This window comes from Ascaphus truei, chromosome 2, assembly GCF_040206685.1.
Source record: "Ascaphus truei isolate aAscTru1 chromosome 2, aAscTru1.hap1, whole genome shotgun sequence".
Classification (NCBI taxonomy): domain Eukaryota; kingdom Metazoa; phylum Chordata; class Amphibia; order Anura; family Ascaphidae; genus Ascaphus; species Ascaphus truei.
This window is the reverse complement of record NC_134484.1, coordinates 377,574,562-377,598,692: the sequence shown is the minus strand read 5'-3', so window position 1 is coordinate 377,598,692 and position 24,131 is coordinate 377,574,562. Positions and strand designations below refer to the sequence as shown.

Sequence of the window (24,131 nt, the reverse complement as noted above, 5' to 3'; positions counted from 1 at the left end):
TGTTTTATGCTGTTAAGCTGTGCAAGCTGTAACAGAGAACATAACCGAAGCTAAGTAAAATCAATTTTTGATTACTGTAAGGAATCCACTCCTCAGTTTACAGTTTGCCTTGCCTTACAGACCCGTGCAGCCCTGGAACACTGCTCCTGATATTTACTGCAGCTCCACCCTGGGTTCACTCATTAAAGCAATGCTGTCACACGCCCCTTCTGCTATTGGTTCACTGACCTTTAAAGACAGCCTTCCCACAATCCTCCCTGCCGAGCATAGTTTTTCCTGGATGTCACCAAGTGTTCTGCCACACTCATCATCGCTGAGATCATCATTGAATTTTCCAATCGCCATCTGGTTGTATATTTATTCATTTTTTATATTTATATATTATTGTTAGCGCCATCGATACCATTACAGTTCCTAGTAAACACGCCTATTTATGTTTTTGTCATGACAAGCACCCCTGTTGTTAGGGCCCTTGCAGTTTTGCTTCTAAGGTTTCTGGTATTAAGAGTTTCCATGGTTCCAACTTGCCGCTTGTTGTCTCTTTAACTCCCATCATTACTCCCACATTATCCGTCACTGACTCTCAAGCACCAGCTCCTGACGCTAGTTCTCCTATCAGTACCCCTGCATTGCTAGATGTTTCTGTTATGGATTCTGAGCCTCCAGCTCGGAGTCGATTCCTTTACTCGCTGCTGTTTTTGTAGTCTCTCAGGCCCCTGTCACTGAAGTACAGACTTCAGCTTCTGATGTTAGCTCCCCTCCCTCCACTACCCTTGCTCTGCCTGATTCTCAAGTTTCTGATATTAAAGCCCCAAAGCCTATTCCTACTCCCCAGACAATACTATCTCCCACTGAGGGTTCTACAGTAGTTGGGAGCTCCACTGCTGATTGCTTCTCTGCCTCTGCGAAACCATGGTTTTTCCCCTCGGAACCTTCTGTTGCCCCTGTTATTTCCTCTGTGTTGGAAATACTCTGTACGTATCCCAAGATTTCAGTCTCTATGCCTGGTTTTCTGCCTGCCTTGTCACCTTCCATACTAATACCTGGAAATGCTCCCACCCACCCTATACCCTCGCTGACCACTACCTGGGAGACCTCTGGAGGAGAAAACCATCTCAAATTTCTACATGCAGAGGTCAACCAAGACTTTGTCTGTCCTGAAGGCTGCCCTGGTATATTCAATCAACTATCGATGCCGCTTATCCTGAACTCTGGTCCCATTACTAAAGACTGGGCTCCCAGTGGGGGTTCTTCTGCTGTTTCTGCTCCGGAAACCCCTGGTTCTTCACAGCCCTGGATTCCCAAGCCATTTCGTGTGGCGAGCCATGTACCAATGTTGTCTCTACCACCACTCTCATATCCTAGAACAGTACTCACCAAGGAACTGCTCGTTTACGGATCTCCTTTCCGCCTAAAAAACTTTAGGAACAACTCAATGTCCTCGAGACCCATGGATGGCCCTGTCTGGCTACAGTTCTCACTGGGGGGTGGGGGTACGCAAAGGAGTGACCACGAGTCTCTGGACCACGACTCTACCCCCAATCCTAGACAGTTCAGGAACAGTTCCAGGTCCCCCAACTCTATAAGTAGTCTTGATCGCCCAGAGGTCTCACGTGAAGGGGGGGTGGGGTACTGTAAGGAATCCACACCTCAGTTTACTGTTTGCCTTGCCTTACAGACCTGGGCAGCCCTGGAATACTGCTCCTGATATTTACTGCAGCTTCACCCTGGGTTCACTCATTAAAGCAATGCTGTCACACGCCCCTTCTGCTATTAGTTCACTGACCTTTAAAGACACCTTTCCCACAATGCTCCCTGCCGAGCATAGTCCTTCCTGGATGTCACCAAGTGTTCTGCCACAAGCCCCTGGCTTGTTATCTCGTTACTAACTCTGTTTTGTCCTAGTTCTTGTTCCTGTGCTGAAGTATTGAATCCCCAGCGTAACTTCAACTTCCTGGTTTCCTCAGGCCAGCTACTACTCTCTCGTAGAGGCCTGCTTTCCTGAGGCCTGCTGCTAGTTTCACGCAGAGGTCTGTTTCCTGTCTCCTGTGCTGAAGCGGAGGTTCTTCCAGTGTTGTCTTCAGCTCTCTGGTTCCTGGGGTCCTGCTGCTCGTTCTCCATTGCAGAGTCCGTGTCCTGGTTCCTGTGCTGAAGCAGAGGTTTCTCCAGCCCGCTCAGGACTCTTGCGCTGAAGCACTGGTTTACCAGTGCTGCCAGGCGGTGTGCCCACTCCGGTCTGCCTATCCTTTCCTGAGACTAGTACCATGGGCCATGGTCGCCGCACGCGCAGAGGCCACTCCCGCGCTCACGCTCCTAAGCTGAAGCGGGGAACTCCTGACTACCTGTTGCCGAACTCCTGCTTGAACAATGTTTACCCTGTCTCCGATCCTGACCCAGGCTTGTCCACTGACGATGCTGCCTTCTCCAGTCCCGACCCTGCTATGTACGAATACGAACTGTGCAATCCGGATCAGCCTGCGCGGTCTAAGGTCCAACCCCACCTCAGCCACGTGGTCCGACCCAGGTTTGTTGCGAGCACAACCGTGACACTTACATCTCTAAGACTGTTTACTGACTCAGAGTGTGCAAGTTATTGGCTGAATCCAGAATCTTTGCATTACATTGTAGGCAGCATTAGGACAGTGTAAGGCTAAGGATTTCTTTAATTTGTATCCAGGAATGAGGTCTCTGTTTAATACTCAATACAAACTGGGAGTCCCTGTGTAGTTTTACTAGATCAGTATGATAGTTTTTCGGACTTGGTTCCAAAAAGGTCTGATGCAATTCCACCATATATGTAACATTGTCCCCCTACTGTATGTTCACAATGCCGTCAGGTGTATTTGGGAACATCTTATGTAGTCTGTGTGAGGTAAATAAAATGTTGTATGTGTTGTCCAATCATTTTACTGAGGTGGAGAATTTATTGGATATACTCCATATTTTAGACCATTCTTCTATGGTCAATCGGTCGCCTTACTCTCTTTCCCAAGCTAAGGTGTAATTTGGTTTCTCTGAGTTCATTTGCTCTGTAAGATTGATGATTTTTAAAAAAAGCATATTAAAGCTATGAACATTTCAAAAAAGCGTTTATTGCGTTTTTGCTATAAACGCAACAAAGTTTGGTGCCCATGACTATATCATCCAACAGAGAATATGTTATACCATCAGAAGGAGAGATCATTATTGTTTAATTTGAGCTTCTACAATGGTCAGGAAGTCACTGAATTTCATTGGCTTCTCTCAAGTCCCCATGCATTACTTTCAGAACGAACCTGCATAATCACGTTACAAAATGTCAGCTGAGAACATAATTGAAAACGTACACTTAGGACCATATAGACTAAGCTTAAATAGGATATCTAACATAACAGTAACCTAAAAGCCATCATGTTAATAGTAATGCTTATCCGCTAAACAAAATAACTTAACATTAACCAAGCTTTGTTCATTTACATAGCATAACGTTAATGTCCATGAAAATGCCATGTAAATTATATGTAAATGACTAGCCAACTAGCCACTAATAGGGAAAAACTAGTTGGCAAAAGCCCTTTTTCAGTGTCTGCATGTACTGTACTGTAAATAATGCCAGATTTAGGTATAATTAAAATAACTTTCCCCGTGTTACTTCACAAGCCTCTCCCCCAGAAGCCCCAGAAGCCCTATACCAGTGTCTGGTTTAGAGAAACACCAAGATTAGAAAAAAATGTCTCATTACAGGTATATGAGGATAATGTCATCCTGAAATAACATGATGTTAAAGGTATGCTAATGTGATGCCATACGGATGTTATTTTTGCATGTAATTAGTTTTGTGAACCTCAGGAAATATAATGTCCTTTCCTGCATTAGCTAATGGTATTTACCCTGATTTGACAGACCTTAGTGTATCTGGGACATAGTATAAAAAGAATATATAAAAAGGAATTTATAAAGTTAATGCATATACAGTAATTATCATCCCTGGACAGTCCATTTATAGACCTCAGAATGAGGAAATACTCGTGTAATACAAATACATTCAGTGAAGTTTAATTGCACATCACTGCCGGGTGTAGCAAGCTTTGATAAATTGCTAACTCATCCGGCTCTTCTGAATACTATTATTCAGCCTTCAGCATTCAGCCTTCTACCGTGAGGAGGCGTGCGAAGGCTATGAAGTCACCCGTGTGAAGCGGGTGCGTTTTCGGGCCATGGTAGGTGCGCCGTGGGGGGGTTATGTTCATTGGTTGAACCGCTGACGTGACCTGGCTGTCGCAGCGAGAAATTAGTTTCAATTGATTTCTCACGCAACGCTGCCACCCACGCGCCTGCGCGGCCTATGGGCGTGATCAATGTCTTTAGGCAGTATGGACCTGCCCTTACATGGTTTCAATAAGACTGAAATTTGCTATTGATACATTTAGTGTTCAGTAATTATTTATCCTTTATATTAATATGTTCTTCAGACAGTGTATAGTAGAACAGGAACAACAAACCAATGTTTTATGAGCTAACAGGTTTTTTTGTTTTTGGAACCAATGGAGTTCTGTAAGTAGTCCCCCACTACGGTCTATAATTGCTAATGGCAATGCAGAGTACAGTATGTTCCTTCAACAGTAAAGTGCTTTAGTACATGAATATATTTGTTCAAATCAGTCAGCAATTAAAAAGTATCTGTAGCCCCCTTCCCCCAGTGTCTAAGGGAAACTACGTGTGGTGCATTACCTGAGTGGCTCACAGGAGGCCTGATCCTCTGCTGCAGGGAGCCTGGGGTGATTACCGTCGATCTGATGACAGCGCCTCCACCTGGGAGGGATCCAAGCGCAGTTGGATAACCCCTTCCCAGGACCACACAGTAAAGAATAATTATACACATGGTGATATAACTGATCTTTACTGGTAACACATAACTAATAACATAAACCATACAGGCCTCGCACGGCCGTATCCCACATAGTGCCCCACTGTCCAACCACCACTTTATCCACACCCTGTTGAGGTTCCCCCAAAGTACTGACGTGCCCTGGGCACCTAACCACCCGGTATCCACAGAGCCAAGCCCACCCCAAAGTGTGTGCAGTAGCGCTATCCACAGAATGTGTGTGTGATACCAGGGTGATACCTGCCCAGGCGCTCCAGCACCCGGGAACCGCCGACTGATGAGAGGATCCGTCTGATCCAACAAAGACGTCTGCCTCTGCGTGGTGTGAACTCCCGTTAGAGGGTCTCAACCTAAAGAGTCTCTCACTGCGATGGTGGTCTGCTCCCCAACCACAAGCCACCAGTCACTGCGCGGCGTCTTCACTGTGTCCCTGACACTATACAGTATGGGGAAGCATCCCTATCTAGGGGCCTTCCCTGAAGCAACCACAATCTTTGGTGAGTCGGGGCCTAGCTGTGACCTCTGGGGACTCTAGGCCTAGTCTCAGGGCCACTGGCACCTACACTCGCTGGGTGTCCGCGTACCTCACCGGCAGTGCCCACGCACCTACACAGCTAGCCGCAGCCTCCCCCTTTCCCCGCAGCCATGTTAGACCCAGTGGGGACCTGGCTACATAACATTAACTCAAGGAGTGAAAAATAACACAACAATGAATGTCTTTCTACTTACAGTAAATGTGACAGTATTTGCAGCATACACAACTCTTGAACCCCTAGCTATTATATAGCATATAATGTTGGGGTGTTTGTTGTCTGTAAGTATGTACATGGGAACATCTCTTTGAAAAGTTGCCTATTGCAGCTTAGATAACCTTTAAAGGTACCAACACAGTTATATATGTCCATGAGGCCAATGGGGTGAGATATTGTATGTTTGAACTATTCAATCATCTTGTAATTAAATATATAGTAAAGGCTTGACAAGTGTCTGTGACAGGCAAGGGTAACCAGGCTTCATAATAAAGGTTAAGCCCTCTGGTTGCCCTTGGGTCCCGTGGGTCCCTTGCAGCTACCCAGCACTATAAGCCAGGGGCCAGGTATATGTACATGTAAAGTTAAAGTGACCCCTGCTTTTCCACTTTCCATGTTCTCTTTACCCCAGATTCATGAAGATTGCTGTGTGTAAGTTTTAGGTGGGATATTTGTGTAAGAATGTAATTATTTTGTTTGCAGGAGTTCGGGGTCCGGAGCTACCGGTGGTACCTTCATTCTACCCGACATGCAGGCACTATTTGCCGATATGCGAGTAGAATTACACCGGGGCTGTCCTGAATTCCCCAGACTCCTGAGTTTCGAACCCCGATATCCCAGTGCTAAGTCCCTTATAGTCACGAGTCTCCCCAATGTCCTTCATGTATTAAAGTATATTTTATTAGGTTTGATACATTTCTGATGTATCTATGCAACTTGCCCAGACAACCAGTTAAGGTGCCAGTAAGTCTGCATAGGGCCCGTAGTTCAAAGGGGAGAGGATGTCCAGAGGTGTGAAAACGTTCGGTGACAGAGGAAAGGGAGAATGGCCAGGTCCGGACTACAAAGGGCAGGCACCCTGCGGGGATACCTTTTGTAGATTCCAGATGTGGTGGAGCCGGCCCTGCAGGTGACAATGAGTTAGCCATAGAGTCTGGTCCCCTTTTGGCTAAAATCATATTTCCTGCACACCCGGCTTTTCTAGCCTGCTGGGCACGCCTACTCCTCTGACGTCAGCCTAGTCGAGCCCCTCTTTCTATTGGCTGACGGGGAGGAATTCCCACGCTCGATTGGCTGCTCCTTCCCCCTCCATTCTGGGGATAGCCCAGCGGAATGTATGTAAGGTGCTGACCAAGAGCGGGAGCAAGTCCATCCAAGCCAACCAATGAGGTGAGTCGATGAAGCTACGGTGGGCTTTTCAAAGATGCTCTTTTCAAAATAGCAGAGCGACTGGCTTTGTTTTGAAGCCTGAAAAGTTTGCCTCGCAGAGACTAAGTCCCGTCTTTTGCGCCCAAGTTCTCAAAATTGAATGGAGCGATCGCACCTAGGAATTGAAGCCGAAAAGAAGACCAGGAGAACCAGGGGTATATCCCAGTCAGGGTAAACTCATCCAAGCGGGCTCCCTGCATCCAGGAAAGCCTAGATTTTTTCCCCAGACCCCCAGTAAGTGTATTTTTAACTGTTCTTGTGTATTTCTTCTTGTTGTACGTGGGTTTACCAAAATAAAATTAATGCAATTTGTTTTTACTATCTTGTTCTGCCTAATGAATGATCCCGGTAATATATAAATGGTGTAAAAAGTACCTGGTCTCCTGTGACAGTATCTATCAGCGTTTTTCCTTTATTTAGCATAATAACCCTTAATTTACCCATCTCTCTGATTTTCTACAGATGTATATGTTTGGTAATACAGTATTGTGAACTCTTGTATTCCTCCTCTGTGTTGTCACTTAATGATTTTTTTTTTTTATTCTGCATCCAAGTTTTTATTTACAATAGCAATAACGGGGACTTATGAAATGCTCAGCAATGCAAAGGTCTTCCTAGATCCTTCTCTATTAACTATTTGCATTCATTTACTTTTTGCCATTTGATCAGTTAAAGGTTGGGCCACTGGCTTTATAAGGAATTAATTAGAATTCCAGTGTTCTGCTAGACTAAAGGGATCTCACATGTTTTTTTTTTTTCAACTTTTTTTTTTCATCGTTTCCCAAGCATACAGCAGTGTAAAGACATTTTTTGGCCAATATTAGCTGAGGTTGCCACATAACTTGCTGATTCTTTTACACATAGCACATCGACTCAGGGGGGGAAGGGTAGTGCACATTGGGGGAGACACATGTGGGAAATGGGGGGGGGTAATACGAGGGGGGGGCAGAGGTGGGGTAGGGGGGATGGGGAGGGGTGGTTGACCCATATTCCACAACTTCTTGCAACTCCTTGGAGTTTTCGGCTCGTGTTGTGCAGCCCTGTGTTGGGCTGTTCCTTCCACGTCACCTCTCTGGTCTGTATCTGGGGCTCGTACTCGCCCTGTTACCGTCCGGAACGCGTCGAAGGAGAACTCACCTTCCATTATTACAGCCAAATGGTGGCATTGCTCACCCCTGTAATGTCAGTCTGTGCCAGCCAGGGGAACCAGACTTTTTGGAAATTTGCGCCAGTGTTGTTGATCTCACATGTTTTATTGTTGCTGTTGCCTTGTTTAATATTAGAATATCAGAATATCTTACAAATTTCAAGCCCCAAACAACGCTTCTATAACAACTGTAACTCATTTGGTAAAAGACCAAAGTAAGGAGTACGGTAATGCAGTCCTGCCACGGGTGCACATAAGGTCAAATAATCAGGTGTGAACTTGTATACTGTATACTGTAGCAAACCAACGAAATTACCAGGCACTTCAGTGGTCTTAGTGAAGAACAGAGATGTGTAATGGAACAGGAACCTGTTCTAAGAAACTTCTATTTTCTCCACTAAGACCACTGGAGTGCCTGAATATTTCTTTGGCTTACTCATTTGGTAAAGTACAACTCATTCTTATTTTTATTTTCATACAGTGTAGGTTCACATATCACATTATGATAAAGGATATGATTGAATATTAGTACTTATTACTGTGTGTGATACACACATTGAATGGTTGTTAAGAAACAGAACAAATCAAATACAGGACAGTTGTGGTGTAGAAGGAAGGTACTGTAGGCTGTTGACTTCAGCATTGTGAGGTGGACTTTCTACTATCCCCAAAAATAAAAGAAGGGTGTAACCTTTTAATTACGGTAATCCTATTTTACAGTAAGCCCAGACCATTGTATATTTTTTTCAAGAAATGTACGAATCTACAAGATGCAAACAACTCGTTCATAAATCAGATTAAAGATCTGGATGTTGCCTATAACATATAATATGGTCATGATATTTGTTCTGATCATCATAAATGTGAGTGGATTCCCAAAACCACATAAATAAATTGGCATATGAGGGGACAAAAGAAGTTCCCATAGCTGTGTCTCTCTGTTGTAAATAAAATTGTGAATCAAACACAAAATAATTGGGCGTGAATAAAAAAATAATTGAATCTAAAAGAAAAAAATGTGCCATGGGATCACGAAGCACGTTATAGACAGAGGATCGTTCACCTTTTTATGCAAGTCTACGCTCAAATAAATAATTTTTGTATGTTATGGTCTTGCATCCAGGACTGTGTATTGGCCCAGGCTGTGCACCGCCAGCTTTGCTGTTCTCTCTGTACTGTAGCTATAACTTAAATCACCTCAGCTTATTTTAAAATATGTCACCTTACTTTTGTTTAATTGTAACCTGCATCAGAAGATAAAGGCAATAACATAACATAACAAAATAAATTCACAGAGCAATGCCACTTAAACAAGGCTCTTCTGTCCTTCTAATCTTCCTACCGTTTACATGACGAGAGAATGCTACTTAATGACATTGACTAGTACTTCTGATATTTTCAAGATACTCTATAAATTAACTGTGACGGATTCATATTGAAAAACACAAATGCAGTTGGTGCTTCTGACAAACGTTTAAGTGGAAGAGTCAAGACATCAAATACACAAGGTATTCATTTTATATTTTTATGACGACTCCCCTCTCTCTGTCTGTCTATTTTCTACCTGTCTTTTGGTGATTGGTTTTACATATTCAGTGATGTTAAAGATGTATTGACTGTGACTTCTGAATTTACATTTTCAAATACATATAGTAGATATTAGTCTCTTTACTTGTGTAGATTAACTGGTGCACTGCTTCCTTCAGGGTTGTAATACTCTTAGACAGAGCCATGTTAAGAATTTTTGAGTCCCTGGGCGAAGTGGAAATTGGGGCTCCACCAGCAAAGGTCACATTTACATACAAATATAATATGTTTTTATTTAATAACGTTCAAAACTTTTATTGAAATTCTGCAAATATTACTACAAACACAAACATTTTATTTATCTACCTGTGTCTCTTTCTGAGGATTTTTATTTGCAAAGTCACAAATAAAAACATCAAATTAGATTTTATGAAGTATATCTGATTCGATTGTGATCAAGGAAAGAGTGTTGATTTGGGTTGAAGCATCAACTACGGAGATCACTCTTAATAAGTTTCAACTTTGAATAATATCTTTCAACTTTGGAGTTTGAGACCATCATAGATAGGAACATTTTGTAAAGCAATTTCAATGCTCGGAAATGTGGACCCCAGTTTGTCTTCCTCTAATAGTTTTTTTTTCTACGTTATTTTTTTAATTAATTTTCCACAAATCAATTAAACTCCCTACTGTATTCCATAAGAAATTGAAGAAATATTATCTTTGAATAAAACATTTAAATTGAAAGCAATATACTGTTGTATAGATTGCTGTGTTCAGTTAGAACTATGAATTTAAAACAACATTTTGGGCTGTAGTATTTGTGGAGCCTCTTAAAGGTCAGGGGGCTTAGGTATACTTCTTATAAAGTACACCTAGTTTGGCATAGGTTTTGGATGTCAGGGTATCAATGTGCAAATCAAATGTTAAATGGGAGTCAAACCATCGTATGCCCAGATATTTAAAACTAGGAAACAGGACTAGGATGGTATTAGAGTTGGTTCTGATCTGTAGCTCCATCATTGGTAGCTTTAGAAATGTAGCTTTGGTCCCAAATACCATTGCTATAGCATTGTCAGTGTTTAAAAAGAGTTTGTTTTGGGGAATCCAGTTTTCTATAATCTGTAATATATATATATATAATATATATGAACGATCAAACATCAACCCACTGATTTACTGATATTTGAATTGTAAGTCTACATTGAATACTTTTATTTTTTTAAACATACCTTTATACAGACCTGTTGTAAACTCTGGATCTACCTAATAGGTAGGAGTAAAACCAATTTAGAGCATGTTCCTCTATTCCAGAGCACTGAACTATGTTTAGCAAGATAACGCCTTGGCAAAATCTATTAATATTGCACCAGTAAATTGTCCCAGTTCCATTCCACACTGCATCTCATTGCAAATGTTTAGCAGGGTAGTTACTGTCTACTGTTTTGGGTGAAAGCCAGAGTGGAGTTGGCTAAGAAAATGTGGTTTTGGTATAGTAATCGCTTAATTGGGAGTGGACAGATTTTTCCATGACTTTGGATAGTATTGGGAGAAGAGCGATTGGCCTGCATTGGCCCATATTTGGCAATGAAGGCATTTGCCTATTCCTCTGTTGGGATGGAGGGAATTGGTTGGGATTGAGGGGGTGGGAAAAGGGGGTAGTGGCCCCATGGTGAGTGGTTAGGCCTCTTGGGTTGGTAGCAGGATGGGTTAACCCCTTAATTACCTAAGCGGCTGTAACTGCTAAGATAATGAATCATTTAACCCCTCCCGCAACCCTACCGGTAGGCCTAACCACCCACACTGGGGCAACTACCCCTTCACCCATTCCCTCTACCCCCAACAAACAAGGTTCTTTGGTTTAAACCCTTCATTACCTAAGTGGCTAGCCCCTAAGGTAATGAAGGCACATGACCGGGACATTTATACGTGCAGAGATACCTGGGCCTGTAACTTGGGAAGGAGGGGTCCCCGGACATGAAATGAATGTGGTTCAGCTCCGGAGACCCCCAGCTTTAATACTACCTGTATGTAATTAAAATAAAATAAAAGCAGCGCGATTGCCTGTTAAAGATGTGCAGAGAGAGGGACCGCTTCTGTCTGCTCTCACTGCGCAGTTCTTCCAGACTGATGTGGCCCGGTAGGATTAACACTGGAGAAGTTCCATTCAGAAGCAGAGACCCCCCCCCCCCGTGTTAATCCTGATGGGCAATTCCCCCCTGCTCTGCACTTGGCAGTGATAAGGCCACACTTTGTCTGCGGTTCACAATGCTTATCTGTGGGGCAGGTCGACGAGATCTGACTGCGTCTGTAGTTGGAGACAATGTTTTTGTCTCCACTTTTGATTGATTGATTGAGCCAAATCTGGCAGTTTTCTAGGTTTTAGGGATATGGCCTGCAGACCAAATAGAGTTGATTAGGAAAGCAAGCTGTATGGCAATGGCTGGGCACTGAGTCGGAGGAACTTTTATTGCACTAGGTCAGGTCCACATTGGCTGCTTACTATAGTTTTAATTTGAGAAGTAATCTTGTGTAATCTCTTCTTCAGATACTGGGACAAATTGAAAATATTGGGCAGAGTTGGGAGATGGTGGCGCTATAGGTGTTTTCCCAGATTGAGCTTCATGTTTGTAGTCCAGGTTCGTCTTTGCAAAGAAGGAAGTAGCACAACCTACAAAGTATTCATTGAAGGCGTTTGCAATGTCAGTTGGATTTATCAGAGTAATGTCATCCTTTTTGATATTAGATGGTTGTTGGTGACTAGAATATGTATAGGGTTTTGTAGGAGCCCAAATGCTATGTCCCTTCATATCCATTCATAAATGCAGAGGTAACCCTACAGGGGAAATATAATGATTAAGGATACAGTTCTCAAGTTTCAATGTCACATAAATTGACAAATTAATCCCTGAAGATGTAGGTGAGGATCTCATCCAATCTCCTCTCCTTAGGGGATTCCAAGAAATATGAAAGTACTCACTGTTAGTCCTCTGCAGGTCCCCAAGCGTGCAGCCACGTCCGGAATCCAAGCATATGAAATAGTGTTGTGTGTGGTGCACAGCTACAAGAACAGGTCATGTGGCAATAAAAAATTATGTTTATTCAAGCTGCATTAAAAAACAGTGAAGAGTACAACCCTCCTACGCGTTTCGTGCTGTTAGCACTTTATCAAGGAGTTATCTGATATAGAAACAACAAACAATTTATACACAACCTAATGACAGAGTTTCGCACCAAAAATCGAAATCTTACCCATGATGCAACCGTGTTACTGGCTACACCAATCCCGTGAGCCCATCTGTCCGTAGGGGGCAGAGCGCTGCCTGCATAACCAGGACGCTTGGCAGCCACCCTCCGCTTAGCAACGGAAGCCGCCGTCATGTGCGTTCTGTCCCACAAGCACGGCCCACCCCAGACCGACTAGATGCGTATGCGCGGGTCTCTGGGATATGTCTAAAAACACAGCGTGGGATCTGGCATAAAGGGGAAGGAATGGAGGCATCAGTACAAACCGCCCCCTGGGCAGTACAGGTGCCATCAACCAATGAATGGTGAATACACCAGCTGTGTCACGGGTATCAGGTGCACTCTGCTCCCATCTCTCCCACTGAAACCACCCCACTGCCTCCACACCCACGACAAAAAACTATCTTGAGGTCACCCATGATTCTGTATATTCTGAGACAACATATGAACATAAACAGATGAAAAATGGGATAAACAACCAAACAAAACCAGACCAAACATTGGGTGCAGAGCTAGACAGGGATAAAAATACACAATCTGTACATATACAGCAACATCAGGGTACAGAACGTTTTGTGTCTTGTCGAATGTCTCTGTTACAAATGAGAAACAAAAACAAGAAAGAAGAAAAGAAAAAGAAAAAAGAAGAAAACAACAGGTTAATAAAAAACTTCATTATAGTATAAAGAGTTGTGCATATTAATAGCAAAAAACAAATCAGTGAATACTCTCCCCTATTACGGGTGACTCGTGTAGAGTGTGTGTTTCATTATATTGTTTCACATATCTACATATTTCATTGTACATGAAAATGACATTCTATAATAAACCTTACTATATCCAGCTTCAGATATCTTCCAAGAGATACATGGACAGCTTCAAATTGAACTCAATAGATGGCTGTATTATAAATATCTATATATATGCATGTATTACATGTATTGTATTATAAATATCTATATATGTGCATGTATAGGTAATTCGTCAACCGTAATGAGCTATATATCTATCAATATACAATGGCAGTGAAACTACATATTAATGGATGCTTCTGAATGTAATCATATTTTATGATACATGTAACACCAAACAGTAATCAGAATATAGAGTGAATGTGCAATGAGTGTCCTCAAGCACACAACCCCATCATGGAAAATTACAATCATCATTGACACATAATAATATAGGGATGGTGAGAGAGAGATATGTGGATAGGAGCCACATACCAAGTTATCTCAAAAATTGATTAAGGCTCCAATCCACATTCATTCAATCCGGAACCCGTGTTTTTAGGGTAAAGATACAGAATGATTCTCTACAATCCAATGTATTAATGATATTACCTCCTCTTTCATGTTGGAGAATACGTTCCACTCCTACAAAAGTTAAATTCTCTGGCCCTCCCCTTTCACATATGGTAAAATGTTTGGGGACAGGATGTTGAAGGTCTTTCTTTTTGGTTAGCCTATAATGTTCCTGCATCCTCACTTTTAGTGGTCGCATGGTTCTTCCAATATATCGCATCCCACATCCACATGTAATCATGTATACCACGTGGGTAGTGTCACAATTAATGAAGTTATTACTTCTAAATTTCTCACTTGGGTTGTGGGAGGCGATATAACTGGAGGGGCTCATGAACTTGCACATATTGCATTTACTACATCTGTATGAGCCCTTCGTCATAAATGTCTCTCTTATGTCCCTAGGTGTAGATATGGAACTAGTGGAGACATACTGCACTGTATTCATCACTGTACATTGTGCAATACAAGCAATGCTATTAGCTGTTTGAGTTCTTGTGACTTAAATGAACACAGTACATGACTGGGATACTTTAGCTGCCTTGAACAGCTTTTATCTCCCCTACAGTATAAATCAGTGGAGAAACAATATTGTGATCTGCTGTTTAGGTTTTGCAACATAGAGATTTACTCATAGCTTTACTAATTGATCCATTGTACTCGCAACAATTCCTTTTAGAAAGCACATGGCAGAAATAATGAAAACTACAGATGAAACGCAAAGAACATTCCCTGAAGATACTGTCAATGTAGATATCAGAAGAAAGCAAGATATTACGAATGCTAAACGTAGTTGTTGTGCAGAAGACAGTACATTTACTTCCGATAATGTTTTGCAATGCACAAGTGCTTCTATACATCTCAAATACCGTGCTACAGTATTTATGTCAAAGATACCACTTTACTGATATATGGTTATTCGGATTGCTGGGATAAAGGTGACTTTTGTGAAATTACAATCATCAGGTGCATATAGATGAATGTTCCCCGTTTTTGTGTTCCAGACAGAATGACGAGTAAACTAGAGGACAAGAAGGAGCAGATGATACCATGAAGAGAAGTTCACAGGCCCTCTGTTGCCATCTGTTTAGTAAGTAAAGATTAACTAATTGACAGCCTATTTAACTCCATTAATTGTTTTAGAGATCCAAGTCCTGTGGGATTATTTTTCAGCTATAAACCAGTTTAGAAGATTTGAAAGCAGCAGTGTAACCTATTTAGATGGAAGAAACTAACTGTATTTTTACAATATACCTTTATTTTATCATCTTGATTGCATTCTTTAGTTTGAATGTCTCTCATAATCATCTGTTTTGCACAGAAAATATTACATGGTTATATTTGTGGGGTTTAAAAATATGGATGTAAATGTTAATTTATTCCAAGTTGCTTTATACAGTACTGACATTATAGTCACTGTATTATCTAAAAATGGTAAAGCTCACTTGTGAAGTTTAGGGATTCCACTTTTTCAGTGTTTATTTTTTAGTAAAATCAGTGTTCATTTTTTTTTGTTTTACTGGTATTTTCATTTTATTAAAAAAAACAGTGTTTGTCGGCATTAACGATGAAGAAAAGACACATTTGGTGTTTATTAGTGTACTTTTTTTAATTTCTGTGGCTGGACTGTTAAGAGTTTGAACCTTATTGGAAATAATGCTTCATTTCAGTTTTTTATTGATTTTAACTAGAATTGCATGTTGATCAATCGTGTTGTTTTTCCTGTATTTTTTGGTTAAAGCCTAAAAACGGAAATCGCTAGTTATAGATGCGGCCAACGTTATTTCAACCTGTGAAATGACATTATAATAAGCTTGTGGCCATTTTTCTTTCAAATGTTTCTGATCTGGACCCTTTGCAGAACTAGTTAAAGAGCCCATTATTAGTGGGTACAGATCATTTAAAAAAAACCTCACATGGACCCTGACAGCAGGGAGGGGGATAGGTGTGCTTATAGGTTGTTGAACGAGGGTGGAGGGTGTAGATGAGTAGATGAGCCCAACATGTTGTTGAGCAGTGAAGGGTGGGTTGGGGGGGAGGGATTGAAGGCCCTACGCGTTTGTATTTGTCAGTGGTGAGGTAGAGGTCCACCCAGCCCGTTAGGTGCAACTTCTGGGTTCACCCCATGGGGCCCCTCTCCTCCACCGGTCCATCGGCAGTGCTCCCCGGTGGCAATGTCACAAACTGCAAATATTTGCTCCTTCTTTTTAGAAACAGCTATACTTTACCTAAGAAGTTTTTCTGCAGAACGCTCTGAGGTTCGAATGCTTATAACTTTTCAACTAACAACCATATCAACTATTGGACCAATTATCTGTTGGTCTAATGAACAGTATCATACTTCCTACTCATTCTCCCTCATTTCTTCCTTTACTAACTGATGTTCCCAATAAAATTACTGTCAGGATACTTCCAGAAGTGTGCAGTGGAGGGAATAGGCTTGATCAGAAAGCCAAATATATAAGCATATGCGTTCCATGTCAATAAGTTAACCATGGCAGCCATATTAAACATTTTTCATGAAAGCAGGAATCTTTAAAACACAGATTTTATTTTATAAACATGCATGTAACCCACTCCATTGGGTATGGTTAGCAATGGGTTCATTTCATTAGGGGTAATGTGGATATGCCATAGTTTTGGTCCATTTCAAACCTCTTCCATATGTGACATCACTGGAAGGAAGGAGTTAACTCTAAGATATAAAAGCAGGATCCCCACCCTCCTAGAAAGTACCAGTTAGATTTCTAGTTACAGTACAAGTTAATGTTCTTGTTCGTGTATGTCTAAGTACTGTAGCTTTTATTTTTCTGAGCTCAGGGTAGTGATTATTAGTGAGGGTAAGAAAGAAATGTTACATCTGAAGGCAAGAGAGTCCCCTGAAATAAGACCAGCTGTGAAGTGCCTGCCTCGTATATGATTTGAAGGTGAGCTCATTCCAAGAGGTGAATATCTTTGAGCAAGGTAACTGACAAAGTGTCTACAACCAGCTACAGATTAATATGGACCAACTAGCCAAGTTGGCATAGTTATGAATTCTATAGTGACGTGAACCATTATGGTGACAAGCCTGCTAAGATTATTGGGTAACTTGTCTAGAAAGTACTTTAAGGTGAGACAGGAATTTTATGCAGTCATATTGCCTGGCCTTCAGGAAAGCTATAATCATGAAGAGGGAATGTCAGTGTATACCCCCCAGGGAGGCCTAACCACCCACACTGGGGCATATTTGGCTAATAGGGACTTACTGTATGTGGTGTTTGAAGGGAGTGGGGATTTTTGGGGGTGCGTGATTAGGCATCCCAGGGGGGTAGCGAGAGGAGTTAACCCCTTGATTACCTAAACGGTTAGCCACTAAGGTAATGAAGAGGGATAATGTACTGTATGTATGTTTAATGTTTTACTGTGTTTTTTTTACTTTTTTATTTTTCTATATTGTAATTGGAGCAGGGGAGATACAGATCTTCGTGGGATGTGCCAGTAGCCGCTCTGCCTTTAAACCCCAACCAGAGTGGCCACTGGCACCCCCTACGGAGGTCTATATCTCCAGAAGCAGGGAGTCCCGGGAGTTTAAATTAATGGGGTTCACCACCGGAGACCCCCCTGCTTCAATACAGTATAGAACAATAAAAAGTTAAAAAAAAAACATTTTATTGCTGTAACAGCTGCTCAGGGAGACACAGAGAGTGCCTGCTTCTTTCTGGGACTCCTCTGCTCAGCTATTAAAGACTCGTGGCTGGCTCAATAGGATTAATGTTGCAGGGATCCCATTCAGAAGCAGGGACCCCCGCTTAGCCTAGTTTTCTTGGCCATGATCAACCCCCGGGTCGGCCTTGCTCCAGAATCGCAATCTCTTACACCCATGGAGGCACCTTACTACTGTACATCTGTAGCTCATTCTGGAGATTGTGTGAAATTTCCAACTTTTTAGTTGTCTGCTGTTTTTTTAAAGTAAAATGTGCTGCTGATTAGATGTGCTGAATAATTTGACATTGGGGTGCCGTACAGTATGTTAGATGTAAGCTGGAGAAATCTGGCTCTTTCATTGAAGCCTTACAGCCACTTTTCTACATTTATAATATTCTCTTTACTCCCGAAAAACAGACCATTAGATTATGCCACTGTTTATAAATACTTAACAAGGGCTAACATAGTTTGCATGTGCTGTCGAGTATAATAGTCTCATTTTCTCTTCTCTACACAACTGTCATATGCAATATACACTCTGGGGAGCATCCCCTTCCATGTGGAAATCATGATCTTGAACATTTTTGTTCTGTACATTTAATTACTTCAACCCAATCAGCCCTGCTCACTTCTTATATAATTGTACAACGCTTAACTTATACCTTTGCTACAATGCTTTGTCATGGATAGCTTCTGGTGCATTCATGTTTATACATGCATATCCATCAAAATCCTAGGCCCCAAATGAGTGAAACTTTGGGGTCTGGGTGAAAGAAACAACATTTTATTGTAAAAAGTACTGATTTCACAAAGTAAGATTATAAGAGGCCACCGGTCAACAGCATTGTTAAACTTCTGTGTAATGAGGACCACCAAAAGCAAATATGTGTATAAGGCGCCAGATCATTTATGGTAACAGTACCAAACCCACCATGGGCACTATTATTTTAGTTCTTATTATTTAGTTTCTTTTATTCATACCCAACTGTACTTGTTCAGTGAGTCTTCACCAGAAGTTTTTTAATGAGCTACTGTACAGTTGACAATAAAACAAGGGGACAAAGAACAAAAAAAACAGGATTGTCTTAGCTAAACCGGGACATCTGGACAACCTATGTGTGGGATGTCTGATGCTTCAATGCGTCCCAGCTACAGCCACAGATCCGCTCGCCACCCAGGGGTATGCATTACAACTCGCCTTTAAGGTTGGTGTTATGTACAGTGGCGAGAAAAAGTTTGTGAACCACTTCGGGGTTTCTTATTGTTCACATATTTCAAACCTAAAATCGTATTAGATCTTACTCTAAGTCCTAATAATAGATAAAGATAATCTTGACAAATGAAGGACACAAAAACATGATACTTTTTTCAACATTTATTTAGCCACAAATGATTAAACATTCAATATCCATGTGTGAAAAAGTATGTGAACCTTCATATACATCTTACAAGTAATCGCTGAGACATGAGAGCCAAATTGTTCTAATGGTAGTTGACAATGTATATTTCAGATCCAACATGGGTGTGAATGTTAGCTCCTTCAAGAGTGGAATAAGTTGTCATGTTTGGGTTTCAGCAGGTTCCTTCCACACCTTGAACAACTGCCAAGCAATGACATTTAGGCTCCAACTGGTTCCTTGCATGCCTGGCACAGGTGATAACCTTAGTTATTGTCAACTAGTTTGGGATGCTTTCTAGGCATCTTTTCTTGACAGTGTTTGGTAAGTGTTCATATTGCAAGTTTTTAGTTGCTTCTGAAAAGGTTTTCACTTTCACCCGTTGTATCCACAGATCCCATTGTTGCAATTATTGGCACTGTGATGGCTACTGGAAGTCTCCACAGGTTGAATGGCCACACCCTATTCCTTAGATGAAATGGTTTATTGCCTTTCTAGGTTAGAATAGTTCCAATGAGGTTTGTTCGTATGCATGTATCATTTCATTTATACTGTATAGCGCCAACAGTGTGCACAGCACTTTACAAAATTACAATACAGGGAAAGTAAAGTACAAACAATGGGGATAAGAATAGCAAGTAAATGACAACACAAGATAAAGTGAGATACATGCCGAAAAGAGCTTCCAATCTATGTTTAGGGAGTTATTTTCCTGAACACAAGACAGACGATAAAAAAACATAGCATATGGTTTTGAGATATGGGCAAATTTCAACCAAGGCTTCAAAAGCACATAACACTGACCCCTCTCTGTACCATATAAACATAACTGAATAATTTAGGTCAGTCCCTTACACCTTCAGACATTTTAACATAGCTACTGTATTAATGCTGAAATCAACAGAGTACACACATACACACACACCCTCATATGTATATATATATTGATTGAACCACTGACGAAGACATTGAATGTTGAAACGCGTAGGGTTACTAAGTTGAAGATAGGTACACAGTTGGCAAGTCTTGTTTCCCGATCCTAGCTCTGTTCTACATCCAACTAGGCTGCTACAATTTGCAGTAGTGATCGGACAACACACAGTGCAGTTTCTAAGTGGAACGTCTCGCGAGACGTGAAATGACTCCCCACGTGATGCGGAAGTGGTGAGTGTGGAGGAAGCAAGCCGCATACACGGAAACGCTGAACTCACGGAAGCCCAGTCGGCAGTAAAGGAGGAGATAGAGGTAGAGGGTTGAGTCGCGGTTTGGAGTCAGAACTGTGATATGCAGTAATATAAGAGAAGGGGTGAGTGAATCGAGAGGACACGGAGAAGGAGAAGAGGTTGAGCTACTTTCCTCCCTTCCCAAAAGTGTCCTTTCACCCCCTCCCCCCCCCCCCATATTCTCCCCTCCCTCTCTCGAAGCAGTGTTTGAACGCTGACAAGAAGTTCATAATATCCAATTTCCCACCACCCAGAAGAACATCACGGAGGGTAAGGAGACGCACTTCGATTGTATTTTCTGTGTGAACTATACCATATGCTACAGGAACTTTTCCCACCGATTTAACAGGTTGTTCAAAGTCTTTTTAAAGGCTTGGATACAAATTGGGACACTTATTCCAACTATATTATTCAGTGTAATCCTCTCCCAACTAACCATTGATGTTTTTTATTTTTGTATTTAAGGAAGTTTTATAATAAATGTTATTTTTAAGAAGACTACCACCTATCTAAGTATTACTGGTTATATTACCTTCAGAATTCCATTTACAGTGAAGCAATCAACAGTCTCAATGAATGCAGCTACAATTTTTTCCCATTTGGATATAGTGATAATTTGTTTCAGGATCCCCATCAACTAAAGTGCCTCATTATTTTTCAATATAGTGTGGATTTATCATTTTTTCACATTCCTGTTCTCTTCCCAATTGCGCCTAGGTCATCATCACCAATTTCTCTATCTCGGCAGTGGTGGGGCCATGGACCTAATTAGCAGCATCTGAGATAGGGACAGGTAGTCACTGGTAGCACCTCCTCCAGAATTGTATATTGTGTTATTTATCACTGTATATTGTGTTGATATTTAATTTTTATGCGCTATTGGTCTTTCCTTTATATATATATATATATATATATATATATATATATATATATATATATATATATATACACACACATACACTACATATATACACACACACATCTGTATGTGTGTGTGTGTATATATATATATACACATATACTGTTTTATATACACACATATATATGTGTATATATATGTAATATATACACACATACTGTATACTGTACATATATACATACACACACACACATACATACATACATACATATATATATATATATATATATATATATATATATATCAAAAAATAAATAGATGATACCGTTCTGTGGCTAACGAAATGCTTTTATTTGTGCGAGCTTTCGAGATACACTGATCTCTTCTTCCGGCGATGTTACAGAAGAAGAGATCAGTGTATCTCGAAAGCTCGCACAAATAAAAGCATTTCGTTAGCCACAGAACGGTATCATCTATTTATTTTTTGATTATTGAAGCTCGGCAAACACGGTACTGATACCTCTACATGTATATATATATATATGTATATATATATATATATATATATATATATATATATATATATATATAATATATACAATGAGGGTCTGCGCTTATGTGTGGAAAACCAGAAATATAGGATATATAAAATTGAATTAACTGATTAAAAATCATAAAAATATAAACATATTGTTAATAAATCAATATAATGAATACTACTATAATAAATCCTGAATAGTGAAATCAATTCATATACCAAAAGTGCACTGTGAATGTCTGATATAAAAAAAGCTAAAACATACAATTATACAAAAAAATATGTGTGGTGCTGTGAACTTTGCCTTAATCTGCTAATTGCAGATAGTCCTCTAGAGTCCAACAAATAGATCCAATAATTGGGGAGTGACAGAAGCACTATTAGGATCAACCGGCAGCTTCTTAAAAGGGCACAACGACCTCCCTCTCCACCTGCATAGAAAAATATAAGAAAAAAAAAGCGCCAAATCCTAGTGCATTACTGTGCAAAAATCGATATATTTAATTCCCAAAAATCTCAATAAAAATGAACTCACAAACATAAAACAATTAAAAGCATTGTATGAGTAATACTCATGCTCCTAGGACCAGGAAACGCTGCTTTGCTGTTGAAGTCCCTCCGTGGCTCCACTGGAACAGATTGCTGCCTCCGTTGTTCACTGCCTGCAGGAACTGACGAATCAGGCACTCCACGATGGTCTCTCCCCCGGTGCACACCAACCAGTTGCTTTTTAGTTCCCACCGGGGACGGTTGAAGTCGCGGACCAGCGGATGACGTCACGGGAACCGTTCTTAATACCGGACCGGTAAAGATACTCAGCAGTTCAATTGCAAGCGTTGAAAAGTCCACTGCACACCTTCCCTACGCGTTTCATCTGATTGACAGACTTCTTCAGGGGATGGACTCTGGGTGTGTGGTGTCTCATATTATATACCCCCCAAGTCCAATTAGCTTAATTAGTTGAAAGGCAAAAAACACTGTGTTGGCAATCTAAATTTTAGGTGGAACAGATTAAGTACACATGTGAACACTTAATTTTGCATCCACATCACTGAATACTTGCCAGCACATAGAAATGTATATAAAATACTGATGAATACCAGTTGTACTGAAAAATAAATAAATAAAAATAATTAAAATAAAAATAATTAAAACAAACATGTAGTTGATGTCCTTGTCTATATTTTTAGTATTTATACGGACTACAAGGGTGTATCTTAGGATATCGAGAGAATATACTGTAGTTGCCACCACCTCAATATAAATGATATTTAGCAACAGTTGGGCATTTCATATGTTAAACGAAAAATTATTATTCTTATACAACAAAAGTTATTTTGTAATCAATGTCCTTATTTGTTTTGATTAAACATACTATAAGGGTATATCTCAAGACATCCTAAATACCCCAATATATCTATTAGTAAACAGAAGAGTTAGATATTTAGTTAATATAATATAAATGTGGCTTACGGAGGGTGGATCAATTAATGAACAAGAAAGAGCACAATACTCTATTAGATATTAATTGACTTTTATCTTAGTACATTATATTTTTCTTAGTGTTATCATGGATAAAGATTAGAGGTTGAAACCATAATCCCTTATGGATGGTTCTACTCTTGATATTGTAGAATCATTTAATTAATTTATGAATATGAGTATTAGTTAGTGTCCCATAAGATAGAGGTTAAGGTATCTTTAAGTTTATGTGTATGCAACCAATTTGGACTATGAAATAGAACCAGCGTGGAAAAGAGCAGTATTTAACTCCATAGAGAATATAATATGGAGTTAGAAAGTATATTGGGAAGTTTAGACCGGGCATGTATCCTAGGTCACTTGAATCGTCAGCCCAGCAAGATTGCATGGTTCAGCTTACTCCCAACACTCCTCAGTAAGGGAGAGGGGGGTAAGGGAATGGGAGGGGGGAGAGGGGGGGGGGGGGAAAGGGGAGAGGAAAAGGGAAAAATATATAAGTGAAAATGGATGTGGATGTGGAAAAGTGGATGTGAATAAAATTCCAAAATCTACTGTAAATAACAAATATTTAATAAATGTGTCCTAGTATGGCACTATGCTATATATATATGTGTGTGCTACCAATAATATGAACCCTTAACTAAATGATTATGTGCCAACATAAATTGTTAACACCATGATGCGTGAATAAATATTAATAATCACTTATGTCTGGCGATCACGAAGGGAACATGTGAGCCATGTTCAACCCAGACCTCCGTGGTCACCAGACATGTATGGTACCTATCCTATAGTGACGAGGAGCAAAAAGAAAAAAGAAAAACAGGAGAAAAATACGTCCCAAGACATGGACAGAGGTCAAATTAGATGACTGTGCTGACATCAATACAATCATT

At 40.6% G+C, this 24,131-nt stretch overlaps 1 protein-coding gene across 2 annotated transcripts in view; it reads left to right on the top strand.

Moving 5' to 3' along the window:
- TMEM108 (transmembrane protein 108) overlaps positions 1 to 24,131 on the top strand; it is a 285,211-nt gene that overhangs the window by 123,410 nt on the left and 137,670 nt on the right. For both annotated transcript variants that reach the window (XM_075587118.1, XM_075587117.1), the window contains exon 3: positions 15,054 to 15,139. In XM_075587118.1, coding sequence (XP_075443233.1) covers positions 15,100 to 15,139 — 40 coding nt within the window. In that variant the 5' untranslated portion in view covers positions 15,054 to 15,099. The remainder of the gene's footprint in view (positions 1 to 15,053; positions 15,140 to 24,131) is intronic.